Source organism: Leucoraja erinacea, chromosome 7 (genome assembly GCF_028641065.1).
Source record: "Leucoraja erinacea ecotype New England chromosome 7, Leri_hhj_1, whole genome shotgun sequence".
NCBI lineage: Eukaryota > Metazoa > Chordata > Chondrichthyes > Rajiformes > Rajidae > Leucoraja > Leucoraja erinaceus.
In genome coordinates, this window is record NC_073383.1 from 3,222,770 (window position 1) to 3,241,955 (window position 19,186).

The window sequence follows — 19,186 nt, forward strand, 5'->3', positions numbered from 1 at the left end:
TGACTGTCCACCCTGTCTATGCCTCATAATTTTGTATACTTCTATCAGGTCTCCCCACAACCGTTGGCTTCCCAAGTCTGTCCCTGTAGCAAATATCCCCTAATCCAGGCACCATTTTGGTAAATTTCCTCTGCACTCTTTCCAAAGCCTCCACATCCTTCCTGTAATGAGCCGACCAAAACTGCACACAATACTCCAAATGCAGCCTACCCAAATCCTACAAAGGTGCATCATGACTCTTAACTTGACTCATACTCAATGGCCCAACCTTTGAAAGCAAGCATACCACATGCCTTTTATTTACCACTATCTGCTTGTGTTGGCATTTTCAGGGAGTTATGAACCTGGACCCCAAGGCCCATCTGTACATCAATGTTATTGAGGGTCATGCCATTCATTATATATTTCCCCCTTACATTTGATCTCTCAAAGTGCACTACCTCACATTTATTTGCATTAAACTCCATGTGCCACCTGATAGAAATCCACCTATTTCTGCGGCTGATCTGTCCCACTATATACTTTGACAGCCTTCCTCTACAGGTGTTATCCACAAATAGCTCTCATATTCACTCTACCTGACTCTTTCCTACTAATGTTAGGGGTTACCTTAATAGGTTGAGATAAAATAGTTATAAATGTAAACTTTCTATGTAAATTATCAATTAAATTCATGATATATAAACCCACAGAATATTTAAGTATTTTATTGACCAACTATAAAATTTGGTTAACTAAATTTATCAAGGCAAAAGATGGTATCAACAAGGAAAACTCTTTAAACTAACAATGACATTTTGTTCAAGGCAACATTGCAATGATTTTCTTTGCTCTTACAGGAAATTCAGATCAGTTCATGAAAAATGGCTTAATAAAACCCAACCACGTTATCAGTACACATTACTGACTTGTTATTTTTCCCAAATTTAATAGCCGGAATTAATTGAATTGACAAATACATTACCTTGAAATAAAAACTATTGTTAGATTTTGTCTATTTTTCTTGCACACCAGTTGAAAAAATCCGATATCTGTGTCAGGGAAATTGTGATTTTTTTTTCCTGATATATGGGATTAAGACATCCAAATTTCATAAATATTTCAGAAATGAGCGGGATTCTTTAATTTAATTCATCACCAAAACTTATGATGCGTTCTTTTTTATTCTTTCAACTCTTCATCATTGTCCACATATGCATATAACAAACTATTATCTTGTGCTGTTTGTACTACTACAATCTAATTCTAAACCTTTTAACTGTCATTCGGTGACATTGCAAACTAATATTTTTGTCTAAAATATGAAAACACATTACTTGATCTTTCTTTAGAATTAGTTATTATTTTTCTTTGCCTTTCTGAGCTAAAATTCATTTAACATAAACATTTTCCCATCTGCTTTATTGCCAGAAAGTGGGGTTTAGCTATTAGTTTGTCCTGCAGGCCATTTAAAAAAACATTGCTACCACGGAGGTCCAAAATTGAGTGTGAATATGATGTAATATTGATTCAGTAAAATAAGTTATTGATTTGAATGGTACTCTTCCATAGCAGTTTGGCATGGCTTGCAGCAGATAATGTTCTTGCAATTTCCAACAGTGTCATTCCAACAATCTAATTTAAAAGTGTTATTTTTAAGAGTAAAAAGTAACCATGCCATTAGATGTTCTTTATTTTTATTGATTTAGCCAAGTGGATTACATTTGGGCTTTTGTGACTGATCGTTTAATTATGAAATGCGTCTTTACCTTTCAAATTACAGTTATATTTGGTGTACTTTTTCCAACAATACTAATTATTAACTTAAACAGAATAAGAGCTGTAGAACAGTTAATGATTTCAATCTAAAAAGGTTTTTAATTGTGTTCCTCACTCACTTTGCTACAGTGCTCAAGTTTAATGGACGATCTGATGTTTGTGCTGAAAGGTTGCTTTTGTGTTTCTCAGGTACAAATAGTTACCAAGAAAATAGATGTGAGTCACATTACATCAAAATGTGGCTCTTTCAGCAACATACACTATAGACCAGGTACTGTACTCTTTAACTTATTATGTGCCTGTTTATTTAAATGCGTATTACTATATTGTTTGTTGTGTAATTCAAACTGTGATTCATTAACCATGTGTAGGTGGAGGACATATTAAAATTGAAAGTCAGAAACTGGATTTTAAGGAGAAAGCTCAGTCCAAGGTTGGCTCCTTTGAAAATACACGTCATACCCCAGGAGGTGGAAATATAAAGGTAGGAAATGAAATGGTTGAGTAAATGTTTATTTTGCAAAAACTTCAATAGAAAACCCAACAAATCTCATCTATTTCCCTGCCTTATGACGGGGAATCTATTTGTTTAATACTTTCTATTCGCAAGTACTTGCTTTAGCAAACTTGTAAAACTTTAAGAAATGCTTTCAATTAAGTTGGGTACAACTTCAATGATGCAGCCAACATCATCAATAGATTTTCCAGCACTCCTGATGCTGTACATTGAGAATGCTATTGGCAGTTAGTTTACACTCTCAACTTGCAATGTTCCACAGGAATGCTGGAAGAGATTTTATCCGGTTATCATGTTACATTGTGCAAATATGAAAACTAGTCTTGTATCATGGAATATTACCAATTGCAATCTGTCTCCACCAGTAATGTGAATATTAATTTGATTTTCTAAATAGATTGAAAGCCACAAGCTTTGCTTCCGTGAGAATGCCAGGGCTCGTGTGGACCATGGAGCAGATATTGTCACTCAGTCCCCAGGCCGTTCGGGTGCCACAACTCCTCACAAACTCAGCAACGTCTCCTCTTCTGGAAGCATCAATTTAATGGAATCACCGCAACTTGCCACACTTGCTGATGATGTTACTGCTGCACTAGCCAAGCAAGGATTGTGATTTTGCTCTACAACATTTTAATTGTTTGTTTGCAGCATGTGCTTTGAGCCTTCACAAGCTCAAAGTGGGATTGTGTTTAGTCCTTTTCAATTAAATGTTGATCATGTCTTCAGACCATTATGAGTAAAAATAAAATCTTGTTTCCATTCATGCCAGGTGTTTCTGGCTTTAAATGGCTACAACTGCTGTACATCACACATGGCAATGTTGTTTCTCAGCTCTGCTTGCATGGACTGATGACAAATGCATTTATAATGTTTCATGCCTAAAGGCAGTGTTGAAATGGATCAAGACTCAGAAAGCAGCTGACATGCTTTATTCCCAGTTATTCACTCTATGTTGAATGAATTATTCCTTGTCAATGAAGGAGGATGCCTATTATTAATATTTATTACAAGATAAATTAATACATACTTGTGTTTCATGAGAATAAAGGGGCAAGCCCGGAAATGAGTAATATACAGTCACCCCATAATGTTTGGGACATAGACCCATCATTTATTTATTTGTCTCTGTACACCACAATTTGAGATTTATAATAGAAAAAAAAATCACATGTGGTTAAAGCGCACATTGTCAGATTATAATAAGGCCATTTCTATACATTTTGGTTTCACCATGTAGATATTACAACAGTGTTTATACATAGTCCCCCCTATTTCAAGGCACCATAATGTTTGGGACACAGCAAAGCCATGTACAGGTGCACAACCTTTAATCCGGAGTTCCGGAAACCGAAAAACTCCGAAAACCGGCCATTTTTTCCAGGATGTCGTCTGCACACCAAAGCTCGCGTTTGGCGCCAAACTTGACCCGAAACGACCCACGGTCAACCCAGGTCTGTACTACTGTAGCGGCTGCCTCCTCCCCGGAGACCGGGGAGACACTTAAACATCTGTAAATCATTGCTTAAATGTTAGTCAGTTAGTTTGGAGGGCTTTTATGTGAAGGGGGGGGGGTGAAGGGGTAAACTTTAATTCTTAGTCCCCTACCTGGTCGGAGAGGCGGGGAGCGGTCAATGCCTTACCGGGTCGCCATGCGGTAAGCTCCGCAGCGCTGTGGCCGCCAACTCCCAGCTGGGGCTGCAGGCGTCTGCTTGAAGTCTGCGACTCATGGACTTCACCAGTTGCTGGGTGTCTTTTCTGGTGATGCTCTGCCTGGCCTGTATTGCAGCCATCTTTAGCTTATGCTTGTTTTGGGGCCAAGTCCCCTTCAGTTTTCTCTTCAGCATATAAAAGGCATGCTCAATTGGGTGATTAACTAGGCCACTCAAGAATTAACCATTTTTTAGCTTTGAAAAACTCATTTGTTGCTTTAGCAGTATGTTTGGGATCATTGTCTTGCTGTAGAATGAACCGCCGGCCAATGCGTTTTGAGGCATTTGTTTGAACTTGAGCAGATAGGATGTGTCTATACACTTCAGAATTCATTATGCTACTGCCATCAGCAGTTGTATCATCAATGAAGATAAGTGAGCCAGTACCTTCAGCAGCCATACATGCCCAGACCATAACACTCCCAGCACCGTGTTTCACAATGAGGTGGTATGCTTTGGATCTTGGGCAGTTCCTTCTCCTCCATACTTTGCACTTGCCATCACTCTGATATATGTTCATCTTCGTCTCATCTGTCCACAAGACCTTATTCCAGAAGTTCTTTTAAGTACTTCTTGGCAAACTGTAAACTAGCCATCCTATTTTTTGGCTAACCAGTGGTTTGCATCTTGCAGTGTAGCCTCTGTATATTTGTTCATGAAGTCTTCTACAGACAGTGGTCATTGACAAATGCACATCTTACTCCTGAAGAGTGTTTCTGATCTGTCCGACAGGTGTTTGGGGATTTTTCATTATTATAGAGAGAATTATTCTGTCATCAGCTGTGGAGGTCTTCCTTGACCTGCCAGTCCCTTTGCGATTAGTAAGCTCACCAGTGCTCTCTTTCTTCTTGATGATGTTCCAAGTGGTTGATTTTGGTAAGCTTAAGGTTTGGCTGATATCTCTAAGCTTAAGGTTTGGCTTCTTTGACTTTCATTGGCACAACTTTGGTCCTCCTGTTGATAAACAGCAATGCAGGTTTCCAAAGGTGATGGAAAGACTGGAGGAAAGACCAGGTGTTGAGAGCTGTCTCATACCTGCAAAAATGAGGCATTTAAACACACCTGAGCAATTACAAACTCCTGTGAAGCAATGTGTCCCTAACATTATGGTGCCCTGAAATGGGGGGACTATGTATAAACACAGCTGTAATTTCTACACGGTGAAACCAAAATGTATAAAAAATACCCTTTATCTGACAATGTGCACTTTAACCGCATGTGATTTTTTTTTTCTATTGAAAATCTCAAATTGTAAAGTACAGAGGCAAATAAATAAATGATGGGTCTTTGTCCCTAACTTTAAGGAGGGCACTGTATGTAAATAATCCTTGAATTACATTCAGTCCGGGAAGGAAAAGCAGTCTGTTAAGTAAGAACAGCGGAAGTATTAATGTCAAAACACAATATGATCACAATATAATTGGGCTCATTCATAAATGGTAGTGTTTTGCATTTTTATAATACACGTTGTAACAAAAATGGGAATCAGGTTGTTCAGAAATATCATGCAGCTACTTTAAATAGGATGCAAATCTAAAGTTGTGGATCTGTATCTTTAACTAGAATGTCAGTTCAGTGCTAGATTTCTATATATGCTGACTTTTCATATTTTGTTTGATCAGTTGTTTGATATATAGTACGTATATATGCAGTTTAATGTACTGCATATATATAATATATACGGTATACTAGATATTCTCTGTGGCCAGTGTGTTATCCCTTATATACTTGAAGTTATGCTTTTATTCACAGTATCTGTGTTTCTGCACCTTTTGGTGTTACTGTTTAGGATAAGGTAGTCATTAGCAATTATACTTGTTAGATTTATCTCTCAAAAAAATAGCATGAAGTGCTTACTGTAACAACCAAAAGCTATGACTTTAGTGCCAGATGAGTTTGTTGATGTATTGCTAGCTAAAAGATTCAAACAATTGCTTTGTAGAATTTTGATGTACCGAGGGGGTCATATAGCATTTGGTGTATGCTGTTTTCTGCTCATTACACTTTGCAAGCCAGTTTTGGTAGTGAGGGCCAATTAAGATGATGTTTTTTTTAAATACATATACTATGAAATCAGGATGTAGGAATATTTGCTTCCAAATTTGTTGGTCTCAGTCAGAGTTACTGAAGCCATACTTACATGGCTTTTGGAGTCATAACAATAGATTTTATTTTCAATGGTTAATTAAAATTGAGATTTAGAAATTAATTGGCAACTGAAAGAATGACATAAATTTGTAATGCATTTTTAGGGGTTCTGGAGAGGCAGTATCTTGTTGCAGGATGGTTAGACTGGAAATCAAAACTATTAAAAAAATAAATGAATTTGAAGATATGTTTTGTAATGCTACAGCCAGCTATCCAAGGTTATTGTAGATATTTATTAATGTAATCAAACAACAGTATCTTTAACAAATATCAAATTGAGACCATGTTTTTCACTAGCCTGTAAAAATGCTTTGGAAAGTAAATTAATCTTTTGTAGAAGAAAACAACAATGTATTTTAAGATTATCTGAATATGTTGAAAGCTATGCTGCGTATTTTTCATTAAAATGAAAACAGCTTGTATTGAACAATACAGGATACTGTAACATGAAGTGATTAGTGGAACATTGTTGAAGTGGGAGATACATACAAAAAGATGAAGGGGTTGCATGTTAAATGAGGGTCTGTTATTGATGTTATCATCTTGCCAAGTTACTCCCAACAAAATTTGAAAAAGAAAAGAAACATTTTAGAAGACATGAAGGAAAAATAGGGCAAAATAAGATATCTTGGCCTGGTATAGGCTGCGGGATTTTAATGTGCTTTAGAGAATGTGTTTTACGTCCAGTCATTCTGGAGTCTGTTAAGACAGAATGATATTTTGGGATTGGCCAGTGTTAGCTTGTATGTTTTAAGTAAAATTTGCACTTGTATTTGTTGCTGTAGAGTGATTTGCAGAATAAATTGCTTCTCATCTGACACTAGTAAACTTTTGTGCTGGTTATTTTTTAAACTGAGCAATTTGTAAACTTTGCCTGAGATCAAGGCAGGTTACTGAAATAGAAACATAGAAACATAGAAATTAGGTGCAGGAGTAGGCCATTCAGCCCTTCGAGCCTGCACCGCCATTCAATATGATCATGGCTGATCATTCAACTCAGTATCCCGTACCTGCCTTCTCTCCATACCCCCTGATCCCCTTAGCCACAAGGGCCACATCTAACTCCCTCTTAAATATAGCCAATGAACTACCCTCTGTGGCAGAGAGTTCCAGAGATTCACCACTCTCTGTGTGAAAAAAGTTTTTCTCATCTCGGTTTTAAAGGATTTCCCCCTTATCCATAAGCTGTGACCCCTTGTCCTGGACTTCCCCAGCATCGGGAACAATCTTCCTGCATCTAGCCTGTCCAACCCCTTAAGGATTTTGTAAGTTTCTATAAGATCCCCCCTCAATCTTCTAAATTCTAGCGAGTACAAGCCGAGTCTATCCAGTCTTTCTTCATATGAAAGTCCTGCCATCCCAGGAATCAGTCTGGTGAACCTTCTCTGTACTCCCTCTATGGCAAGAATGTCTTTCCTCAGATATGGAGACCAAAACTGTACGCAATACTCCGGGTGTGGTGTCACCAAGACCCTGTACAACTGCAGTAGAACCTCCCTGCTCCTATATTCAAATCCTTTTGCTATAAAAGCTAACATACCATTTGCTTTCTTCACTGCCTGCTGCACCTGCATGCCTACTTTCAATGACTGGTGTACCATGACACCCAGGTCTCGCTGCATCTCCCCTTTTCCTAATCGGCCACCATTTAGATAATAGTCTGCTTTCCTGTTTTTGCCACCAAAATGGATAACCTCACATTTATCCACATTATACTGCATCTGCCAAACATTTGCCCACTCACCCAGCCTATCCAAGTCACCTTGCAGTCTCCTAGCATCCTCCTCACTGCCCCCCAGCTTAGTGTCATCCGCAAACTTGGAGATATTGCCTTCAATTCCCTCATCCAGATCATTAATATATATATTGTAAATAGCTGGGGTCCCAGCACTGAGTCTTGCGGTACCCCACTAGTCACTGCCCGCCATTGTGAAAAGGACCCGTTTACTCCTACTCTTTGCTTCCTGTTTGCCAGCCAGTTCTCTATCCACATCAATACTGAACCCCCAATGCCGTGTGCTTTAAGTTTGTATATTAATCTCTTATGTGGGACCTTGTCGAAAGCCTTCTGGAAGTCTAGATACACCACATCCACTGGTTCTCCCCTATCCACGCTACTGTTTACATCCTCGAAAAAATTCTGTAAGATTCGTCAGACATGATTTACCTTTCGTAAATCCATGCTGACTTTGTCCAATGATTTCACCACTTTCCAAATGTGCTGCTATCCCATCTTTAATAACTGACTAGCAGTTTCCCCACTACCGATGTTAGACTAGCTGGTCTGTAATTCCCCATTTTCTCTCTCCCTGCCTTCTTAAAAAGTGGGGTTACGTTTGCTACCTGCCAATCCGCAGGAACTACTCCAGAATCTAAAGAGTTTTGAAAAATTATCACTAATGCATCCACTATTTCTGGAGCTACTTCCTTAAGTACTCTGGGATGCAGCCTATCTGGCCCTGGGGATTTATCGGCCTTTAATCCATTCAATTTACCCAACACCACTTCCCGGCAAACCTGGATTTCACTCAATTCCTCCAACTCCTTTGACCCGCGGTCCCCTGCTATTTCCGGCAGATTATTTATGTCTTCCTTAGTGAAGACGGAACCAAAGTAGTTATTCAATTGGTCTGCCATATCCTTGTTCCCCATGATCAACTCACCTGTTTCTGACTGCAAGGGGCCTACATTTGTTTTAACTAATCTCTTTCTTTTCACATATCTATAAAAACTTTTGCAGTCAGTTTTTATGTTCCCTGCCAGTTTTCTTTCATAATCTATTTTTCCTTTCCTAATTAAGCCCTTTGTCCTCCTCTGCTGGTCTCTGAATTTCTCCCAGTCCTCTGGTATGCTGCTTTTTCTGGCTAATTTGTACGCATCATCCTTTGCTTTGATACTATCCCTGATTTCCCTTGTTATCCACGGATGCACTACCTTTCCTGAATTATTCTTTTGCCAAACTGGGATGAACAATTTCTGTAGTTCATCCATGCAGTCGTTAAATGTCTTCCATTGCATATCCACCGTCAACTCTTTTAGAATTAATTGCCAGTCAATCTTGGCCAATTCACGTCTCATACTCTCAAAGTTACCTTTCTTTAAGTTTCGAACCATTGTTTTTGAATTAACAATGTCACTCTCCATCCTAATGAAGAAGTCAACCATATTATGGTCACTCTTGCCCAAGGGGGCACGTACAACAAGACTGCTAACTAACCCTTCCTCATTACTCAATACCCAGTCTAAAATAGCCTGCTCTCTCGTTGGTTCCGCTACATGTTGATTTAGATAACTATCCCGCATACATTCCAAGAAATCCTCTTCCTCAGCACCCCTGCCAATTTGATTCACCCAATCAATATGTAGATTGAAGTCACCCATTATAACTGTTTTGCCTTTGTCGCACGCATTTCTAATTTCCTGTTTGATACCATCTCCAACTTCACTACTACTGTTAGGTGGCCTGTACACAACACCCACCAGTGTTTTCTGCCCCTTAGTGTTTCGCAGCTCTACCCATACCGATTCCACATCCTCCAAACTAATGTCCTTCCTTTCCATTGCGTTAATCTCCTCTCTAACCAGCAACGCTACCCCACCTCCTTTTTCCTTTCTCTCTATCCCTCCTGAATATTGAATATCTCTGGATGTTCAGCTCCCAGCCTTGGTCACCCTGGAGCCATGTCTCCGTGATCCCAACTATATCATAATCATTAATGGCTATCTGCACGTTCAACTCATCCACCTTATTACGAATACTCAGTGCATTGAGACACAAAGCCTTCAGGCTTGTTTTTACAACGCTCTTACCCCTTATACAATTATGTTGAAAAGTGTCCCTTTTTGATTTTTGCCCTGGTTTTGTCTGCCTGCCACTTTTACTTTTCACCTTGCTACCTATTGCTTCTACCCTCATTTTACACCCCCCTGCCTCTCTGCTCTTGTACCCATCCCCCTGCCACATTAGTTTAAATCCTCCCCGACAGCACTAGCAAACACTCCCCCAAGGACATTGGTTCCATTCCAGCCCAGGTGCAGACCGTCCTGTTTGTACTGGTCCCACCTCCCCCAGAACTGGTTCCAATGCCCTAAAAATTTGAATCCCTCCCCCTTGCACCATTTTTCAAGCCACGTATTCATCTGCAATATCCTCCTATTTCTACTCTGACTGGCCCGTGGTACTGGTAGTAATCCAGAGATTATTACCTTTGAGGTCCTACTTTTAAGTTTATCTCCTAGTTCCCTAAATTCATCTTGTAGGACCTCATCCCTTTTTTTACCTATATCGTTGGTGCCAATATGCACCACGACAACTGGCTGTTCACTCTCCCCCTCCAGAATGTTCTGCAGCCGTTCAGTGACATCCCTGACCCTTGCACCAGGGAGGCAACATACCATCCTGGAGTCTCGTTTGCGGCCGCAGAAACGCCTATCTATTCCCCTGACAATTGAATCCCCTATTACTATTGCCCTTCAACTCTTCCCCCCCCCCCCCCCTCATGTGCCGCAGAGCCACCCATGGTGCCATGAACTTGGCTGCTGCTGCATTCCCCTGATGAGCCATCTCCCTCAACAGTATCCAAAATGGTATACCTGCTTAGGAGGGAGATAACGGCAGGGGACTCCTGCACTACCTGCCTACTGCTTAGCTGGCTATTGGCCACCCGTTCCCTTTCTGTCCTCTCAACTTTTACCTGCGATGTGACCAACTCGCTGTACGTGCTATCCACGACTTTCTCAGCATAGTGGATGCTCCAGTATGAATCCAGCCGCAGTTCCAATCGTTCAATGCGGTCTGCCAGGAGCTGCAGCTGTACACACTTCCTGCAAACGTAGTCACCAGGGACACCGACCATATCCCTGATCTCCCACATGTTGCAGGCTGAGCAAACCACGGGGCCAATCTCCACTGACATATCTTACTCCCAAATTAACTCTATATTAAAGAAAACTTTATCCTTTAAACTGTACTAATAAATACTGTACACTCAACTCCCAGAATCCTTAACTCCCAGAATCCTTAACCTGAAGGCAGAAATGTAAAAATGTATACCCGGTCCTCTTCCACCAATCAGCAGCTTCCACCAGACTCCTTCTCTGGAACGTTGCTGATTTTGGTGTCAGGTACTCCTCCCCTCGCACCAACGGCTCCCTGGGCCTCTGTGAAAGCAAGCCCCGCGATGTATTTTATACTTACAGCGCAGGTGTATACTTACAGCGCAGGTTTTATACTTACAGCGCAAATAATCTGTCCAGACAAAAGCTGGATGATTAAAATTCTGAAATGCTTTCTTGACAGAAATGACATGGTGTGCTATTTTTTGAAGAACAATTCAATCATAGGTTAAATCAATAAGTTACATTTGATTATTTTTCACCATCTACATATTTGGTGACTTTTTTACGAGATTTCATTTTCCATTATAGCCTTCTCTTGGGTGTTGGATTAAGTGTATTTGCATCTTGAATGTACATTTCCCTATACAAGTATATACTTCTTTAGACAATAAAAATTCCTGATGTAGTAATACAATTTTATTTATGTTCTGACTGGTATAGTCAATTGTATAATTCTATCCTCACTAAATCAAATATAGATTAAAACAGTGCTTTTTTTGTGGTAGTAAGTGTACTGGCACATCTAAATAGTTAAAACCTAGTTTACTGTACAGCAGCATGGTGTGAACTGTTGTATGTACACTAGCACCCTTTTGTCTAGAAAAAAAGCACTGTAATGAAATAGAACTGAAAAATACTGGAAATAATCAGCAGGTCGAACAGCATCTGTGGAGTGAAAAGAGTTAAGGGCCTGTCCCACTATGGCGACCTAATTTGCGAGTTAAGAAGAGTTTGCGCTCACCACAAACTGACAGCATGGTCGACACGTGGTCCTAGGAGGTTACTGTAACTCTCATTCAGGGTCGAGAGAAGTTCCCGCATACTCGCGGCCTCAGTTTGGTCGAGGAGAAATTTTCAATATGCTGAAAATTTTTCTGCGAGTAAAAATTGGTCGGCATGGTTCTTTTGAACTAGTAATGCAGTGGTAGTGGGGTCGCCATGTAGTTATAGGTGGTCGAGGTTGGCGTAAGCAATCTCCTTTGCTGACCGGGCTTTTTAATTGGATCATTGGGGAAAAAAAACATAAGCATGAGTTTTCAGAACCAAGGAAAATAGACCGGTAATGTTAAATGCCCGCTAAACTTTATTAAAAGTTGTATGGCTTCTTAAAAGTGTCTCCACTCCTTCTCTCCCCTTCTCCCCTCCCCGCTCTTTTAAAGGACTTACCGTACACTGTGCCAGCCGTCTTTTACCTTCCTGTTCATTGCGGGTATCACCTTGGGTTTGCACCGTGTGAATTTCAGGCAGCGCTCCCCCACTTGCCCTGGCCCCCGCCTTTGCGATATGTTTGTGTGTGTGTGTGTGTGTGTGTGTGTGTGTGTGTGTGTGTGTGTGTGTGTGTGTGTGTGTGTGTGTGTGTGTGTGTGTGTGTGTGTGTGTGTGTGTGTGTGTGTGTGTGTGTGTGTGTGTGTGTGTGTGTGTGTGTGTGTGTGTGTGTGTGTGTGTGTGTGTGTGTGTGTGTGTGTGTGTGTGTCCTGACGGTCGATCCAGCTCGCGGTTTCATCGCTGACGGTCGATCCAGCTCGAGGTTTTTCAGGCGAGTGGCCTCAAGCTTGAAGGTCGAAGACAGTTGCTGAAAAGTCGCGTGTAAGACAGGCCTTTTACCATTCTGAGACAATGACCTTTCATCAGAACTCAGAAAAAAATGGACACTTAAGATGTTTCAATTTAAAAATGAAAAGGATGGGATAGATGGAATTGCCTGTAATAAAATGGAGACCAAGAGGCCGAATGATATTCATAGTCTGGCTCAGAGAGGGTGTTGTAAGTAGTTTATTGCACCTGTTTGGAATAGATAGAAATAAAAGTAGACAAATGGACAGGCAAGAAAATTAAAAAAAAAGATAAATAGTGATGGAACTGACATAAAGAAAACACTGCAGTTGTTGGAATTCTGAAATAAAATAGAATGTATGAAATATGCAAATTCGCTGAAGGTTAGGCAGCATCGAGAGCAAGGGTTCCCAACCTGGAGTAAATTTACCAAGTGGAAATTTACCCCAGGGGATAAATTTCACCTACCCTGGGGGTAAATTTGTTGATTCTGGATTTGTACATATTTTTTTCTCATTGACTGACTGTGTTTGGTTCTGGTATACTGGTATCTGTTCATCATTAGTTGTTCATAAATAAGTGAAATAACATTATTATGTGCTATAAAAGTTGCCAGGGGTAAACAGGACAAAAAAGGTTGGGAACCCCTGATTGAAAGAGAGAGGGAGAGGGAGAGAGAGAGAAACATTAGGTCAAGGGTTCGGAGAGGGAATCAAGATTTATGAGGAAAGACCATGAGATCGAACATGAGGAATATCAGATCAGCCATGATTAATGAATAGCAGATAAAGCCTCTTGGAGCTGAAAGATCTATAAGGAAAAGCATCACTGCTACTGACTAGGCCCATACAGGCCAACACTACATATAACATTTTCAAACAACCAACGTTCCCAATGTGCGAGAGGACTGGCTAGTTCTGATGAAAAGTTGTTAGCTATAATGTTCAATTTTTCATATTCTCTTTCCAGCTTCTTCATTTACTAATAAACTTCTACTTTCATAATTCATTACCATTATGTTTTCATATGCTTTTCCATTGTAGTGCAATGACTAACATGTTATGTTTCACAATTCTTTGGATACTTTATGAGACCCTTTGCAATTTTGCAATAAATGTTATGATCCCTTAAATTGTTCGGCTGCAATAGTGGAAATTTCTCAGTCTTTTTGTTTCTCTTATATCCAAGGGGACTATTCCAACGTGTTGTTGTTTTCTTCATTTTATTTTACAAGTAATAGCATTGACGTTTCAGGTATTGATTTCCACCATTGTATATTAAGTCAATGTGGCTGGCTTACGCAGGACCTCTCTGAGAAATGAAAACAGAGGAATGAACAGCTTTCTGTTGTCCACTCCATTCTGTGTTTGTCTTTCCAGAATATCTTTACATTTTCTGCATCTTATATTGATTGAAAAGTCTCGCTAATCAAAAGAGACAAATCGCCACTGAACAAACAATCTGGTACTCAGCAAATCACATGCAGCTAAAATTAATCATCATTATTTGATAATTCTTCCATATTACCATTCTAAGGAGCATAGTATTAAAAGGGAAGTTCAGGGCAAAATTATTAAGTAACGTATCTATTTGTGACAGTTCTCATCACATACCTTTACAAGCTGATCACAAATAGCTAACTTTATTGAAGTCAATGGCAATGATTAATGATAGTACTTATAACAATAGGTTGTCAACTCATTGATAAAGCTAGACAAAAATGCTGGAGAAACTCAGCAGGTGAAGCAGCATCTATGAAGCGAAGGAAATAGGCAACGTTTCGGGTCGAGACCCTTCTGTGTTTCTCTTGTTTTTAATCTTGTGTAGGTACCTAGATCTTGCATTGATTCATTACTAAATTTGTTTCTGCCAATATGTCATCTTTTCTGGGATGGTGTATCAGAGAATCCATTGAATTATAATATACCAATTCTTACAAATAGATTGCAAACCTAGAAATATGAAAAAATAGAAAAATATATTTGCAGATATAATTAAGAACAAGGAAAAATTGTTCCAATATTCTAAGAAATTAATTTAGGGACAGAAGTATTTCAATAACCATAGCTTACATTATTAATGGCTCGCTTTTGAAAAATGTCATCTGTTTGAAGTATTGACATAGAGGGCAGGTACATCAGGCTTACAGTGTTGCAATGATGTTAGCTCCAGGCATATTGATCATTGATCATTACAAGAAATGTTATGTTATATTATATACATTTTATATACAAGAAATTTGGACACCAGAAAGTATTACTGCGTTGACTCTGTAATAGCAGGTGCACTGATAATTTCCCTCTTCTGTCACGACAGATTCAGTCCCTTTTACTTACTTTATCCTTTAAATACTTTTTTGTATTTTGGATTAGCTCTGTGCTAATACCTAAATAAGACCAATTTACGTGGTCAGCACCTGCTCATGTTGATAAAGAAAATTAATTATTTAAAAAATGTGTTAATTTTATGCTAATTCCATCCGCCGATGCCAGGGAGGATTGCTACTGCGGCCGCTGGGTTGGGCGCGGCCGGCCGTCGGCGGGGCTGCAGGCGGGGTGCTGTGGCAGCTCGGTTGGACAGGCAGCATCCCCAGTGAAGAGGAATGAGTTCCTCAGGAGTAGGAGCGGGGCCGGGCTGGAACGGGGTGCTGTGCACCTCGGCTGGACCAGCATCCCCCCCCCCCCCCCCAGGAGTAGGAGCGGGGCCGCGGGCCTGTGGGCCGCCGTTCCGGGATTGCACCGGACGTCTGACCGCCCCCAGGCAGGACAGGACGGTCCAACGGTGACTTGACGGCGCCGGGGACACGGGCTCGACCCGGGCTGCGGATTAGGCTCGGGTCTGAGTGCGTCTCCCCTATCTCCCACTGGCATCTGCCCCCTCTCGCCTTTACTCCTGTTCACTTCCGTTCCTCAGATTATATATATTTTCACACATATATCAATGCAAAAAAAAGAATTTACATAGTATATGCAGCCAGCGTTTCGTTCGCTTTTCTTTTATAGCCAGTGACCTTTGACAAATCCCATGATTCCTTGCATTTTTCTGAATACCGAACTCGCTTATAAATGTGCTCAACACTGATCTGACGCTGCATTTTGGCTGGCATGATGACTGCTTAGTCTGAAGAAGGGTCTCCACCCGAAAGGTTGTCCATTGCTTCTCTCCAGAGAAGCTGCCTGTCCCTCTGAGTTATTCTAGCATTTTGTGTCTATCTTCGAAGTAAACCAGCATCTGCAGTTCCTTCCGACATCGCCATGACCAGGAAGTGAGCAACACTTGACAGTCTAAGCAACACTTGTCCCACTTGCGCGTCATTTGCGCGTCATGCAGGTGGCGCGCAAGGATTTTGAGAATCTCAAAATCCTGGGATGCCGCACTCTAACCGCGTGTCACTGCCTATGCCACTATGTCTCGCCATGCGCGCGTCATGCGTCGTGACGTGTAAATGTAGGTATGTTACAAAACTTACCTTCAGCAGCGCAGCAGTTCTGTCACTGGCCGTGTGCACGACTTTGGCGCCTTTGAGGGGAGGGGGGGGGTTAAAATGCGGTTTTCTACCGCTTGTCCTGGATATATTGTCTTGGGGTGCTAGTTAACGCTAAAGATTTGTTCCGACTACCGTTCTGTGAATTTTTTTTTAAATCGTTGGACCATTTCAGTGCTGGAGTAAACTGAAAAACCGCTTCTAATGTCGTGAACGCCGACAACGGGGACAGATTTCAGGTACGGGACAGCGAAAGGAAAGCCGTTCATTTCACATATAAATGTGCTTCTTAGGATGACCTTAATCCACATTTTACGTTGCGAAATTGTGATTTTGGCCCCATAAGAACCGGCAGTATTTTTCCTGCCGATATGGGGTTTAAATTCACTGCAATCGCAACGTTCCAATCGATCACGTTCCACAAAATCCCAATTGCAAGATGATTAAAATGGCCATTAATTTACAGGAATTAAACACTAAATTCCTTCCATTTGGCCTATAAATTCATGACAATGAGATTTAAAAATCATGTTATATTGTGAATTCTTGTGTGAATGTTATTTGGACACTTAGGCTATTTAAAAATGTTAATCTTTTCTTAAGAAATGGATAGATGTTTAGATCTAGTAATTGAATTTTGTAATTAGCTACAATTGGGTAACTAACTAATTATATGCTTTAATTTCAGGTCATCCAAGCAAAATTGTTTCATATTTATTTCAGAATGCTTCAATCTATAATAACTGAAAATTTATTTCAGTTCGCTTAATTTTTTAAGAAAGTTATGGGCTTTTGACTGTCCTCGATCAAAGCTTTTGTGTTAAGTCAATGGCAAAGCAATAGGGAACAAGATGCTAATTTTCCGAGTATGAAAATGGCCATAACTTTTTTAATACTGAACATATGAAAGTGAATTAAGTGTCAATTAAACTTATTTTTATGCATTATCTGATGGGATAAATTGCAGACTTGGTTTTTAAAATCTCAACATTTTGTAACATGATGTCGCGTGAATGACGCGCAAATAACGCCCAAGTGGGACAGGTCCTTGAGTGTCCCCCTGATTAAATGCTATCTCAGTTTGCTTCGTTGTCAACTTCCCCGAGCTCACAATTATCTGTTCTACATTTGCCTTTGTCCCCGTTCCCTTTGATGTGTCGTTTTCACACCTTACCCTTCCATATCTCTGTGTCTCCTTTTCCCGTGACTTTCGGGTCTGAAGAAGGGTCTCGACCCGAAACGTCACCCATTGCTTCTCTGTAGAGATGCTGCCTGTCCCGCTGAAATACTCCAGCATTTTGTGGCGATCTTCCGAGCAAAGATACTAGCAAAGATTAACTTTGGATACTCGAGGATCTTTGCTTCCGAGTGTTTGACAGCTGGACCAGGGCACGTGGGGCTGGGACGGGCTGGGCTGGGGCTGGGCCAGGGCACGTGGGGCTGGGCCGGGCTGGGGCTGGGCCAGGGCACGTGGGGCTGGACCAGGGCACGTGGGGCTGGACCAGGGCACGTGGGGCTGGGCCAGGGCACGTGGGGCTGGGCCGGGCCGGCTGGGGCTGGGGCTGGGGCTGGGGGGCTGGGCTGGGGGGGCTGGGCTGGGCACGTGGGGCTGGGCTGGGCTGGGGCTGGACCAGGGGCTGGGGCTGGGCTGGGGCTGGGGCTGGACCAGGGCACGTGGGGCTGGGGCGTGGGGGCTGGGCTGGGGCTGGGCTGGACCAGGGCACGCGGGGCTGGGGGCTGGGCCGGGCGTGGGCTGGGGCTGGGGCTGGACCAGGGCACGTGGGGCTGGACCAGGGCACGTGGGGCTGGACCAGGGCACGTGGGGCTGGACCAGGGCACGTGGGGCTGGACCAGGGCACGTGGGGCTGGACCAGGGCACGTGGGGCTGGACCGGGCTGGGGCTGGGGCTGGACCAGGGCACGTGGGGCTGGACCAGGGCACGTGGGGGGCTGGGCCGGGCTGGGCTGGGCACGTGGGCTGGACCAGGGCACGTGGGGCTGGACCAGGGCACGTGGGGCTGGGCTGGACCAGGGCACGGGGGGCAGGGCACGTGGACCAGGGCACGTGGGGCTGGGCCGGGCTGGACCAGGGCACGTGGGGCTGGGCCGGGCTGGACCAGGGCACGTGGGGCTGGGCCGGGCTGGACCAGGGCACGTGGGGCTGGACCAGGGCACGTGAAGCTGGGGCTGGGGCTGGGCTGGGCTGGGCTGTCAGTGCGCAGCTGTCGACGCTGGCGACCGTTAGAGGGCGAGACGCAGCGCTGCCCGCGCGCAGGTGCCGAGACCGTGAGGGGGGGGAAGGGGCGGCCGGTCCATTGAGGGGGGTGGGGAGAGGGGAGGGAGAGGCGGCCATTAGGAGGAGGAGGAGGAAGGGAGAAGGGACCGCGGCTACTTCTTCTTCGGCGATGGTGAAACGGAAGAGCTCGGAGGATGCCGAGCGGGAGTGCGGCCGCGGCATCCCGCTGCCCATCCAGACCTTCCTGTGGCGGCAGACCAGGTGAGGGGGCGCTCATAACGACCGCCCGCCCGCCCGCCCGGGGCCTCGTCCTCCGGCTCGCTGGTGGCGCAGGTCAGCTGCGGCGGAGGGGACGGGCGGGGGGGAAGAGGGTGAGAGGTGAAGGGATGAGAGGAGATGAGAGGAGAGGGGGTGAGAACAGGGATTGAAAGCAGGGATGGAGAGGAGAGGGACTGAGAGGGGATGACAGGAGAGGGGAGGAGAGGAGAGGGACTGAGAGGAGAGGGGAGAGAGGAGGGGATGAGAGAGAGAGGGGATTGAGAGGAGAGGGGATGAAAGGAGGGGGATGAGGTGAGAGGAGAGGGGGTGAGAGGAGAGAGGAGGAGGAGGAGGGGAGAGGAGAAGGGATGAGGAGAGGGGATTGAGAGAGGAGAGGTGAGAGGA

General features: G+C 43.0%; 2 protein-coding genes across 2 annotated transcripts in view; both read left to right on the forward strand.

The window, feature by feature from the left end:
- LOC129698573 (microtubule-associated protein 2-like) overlaps positions 1 to 3,534 on the forward strand; it is a 384,661-nt gene extending 381,127 nt beyond the window's left edge. The window contains 3 exon segments of the mRNA XM_055637661.1: positions 1,948 to 2,029; positions 2,130 to 2,242; positions 2,673 to 3,534. Of these exon segments, the coding sequence (XP_055493636.1) occupies positions 1,948 to 2,029; positions 2,130 to 2,242; positions 2,673 to 2,888 (411 nt within the window). The 3' untranslated portion in view covers positions 2,889 to 3,534.
- Positions 3,535 to 18,606: 15,072 nt separating this feature from the next.
- LOC129698575 (protein unc-80 homolog) overlaps positions 18,607 to 19,186 on the forward strand; it is a 319,625-nt gene continuing 319,045 nt past the window's right edge. Inside the window, exon 1 of the mRNA XM_055637663.1 lies at positions 18,607 to 18,784. Coding sequence (XP_055493638.1) covers positions 18,693 to 18,784 — 92 coding nt within the window. The 5' untranslated portion in view covers positions 18,607 to 18,692. The remainder of the gene's footprint in view (positions 18,785 to 19,186) is intronic.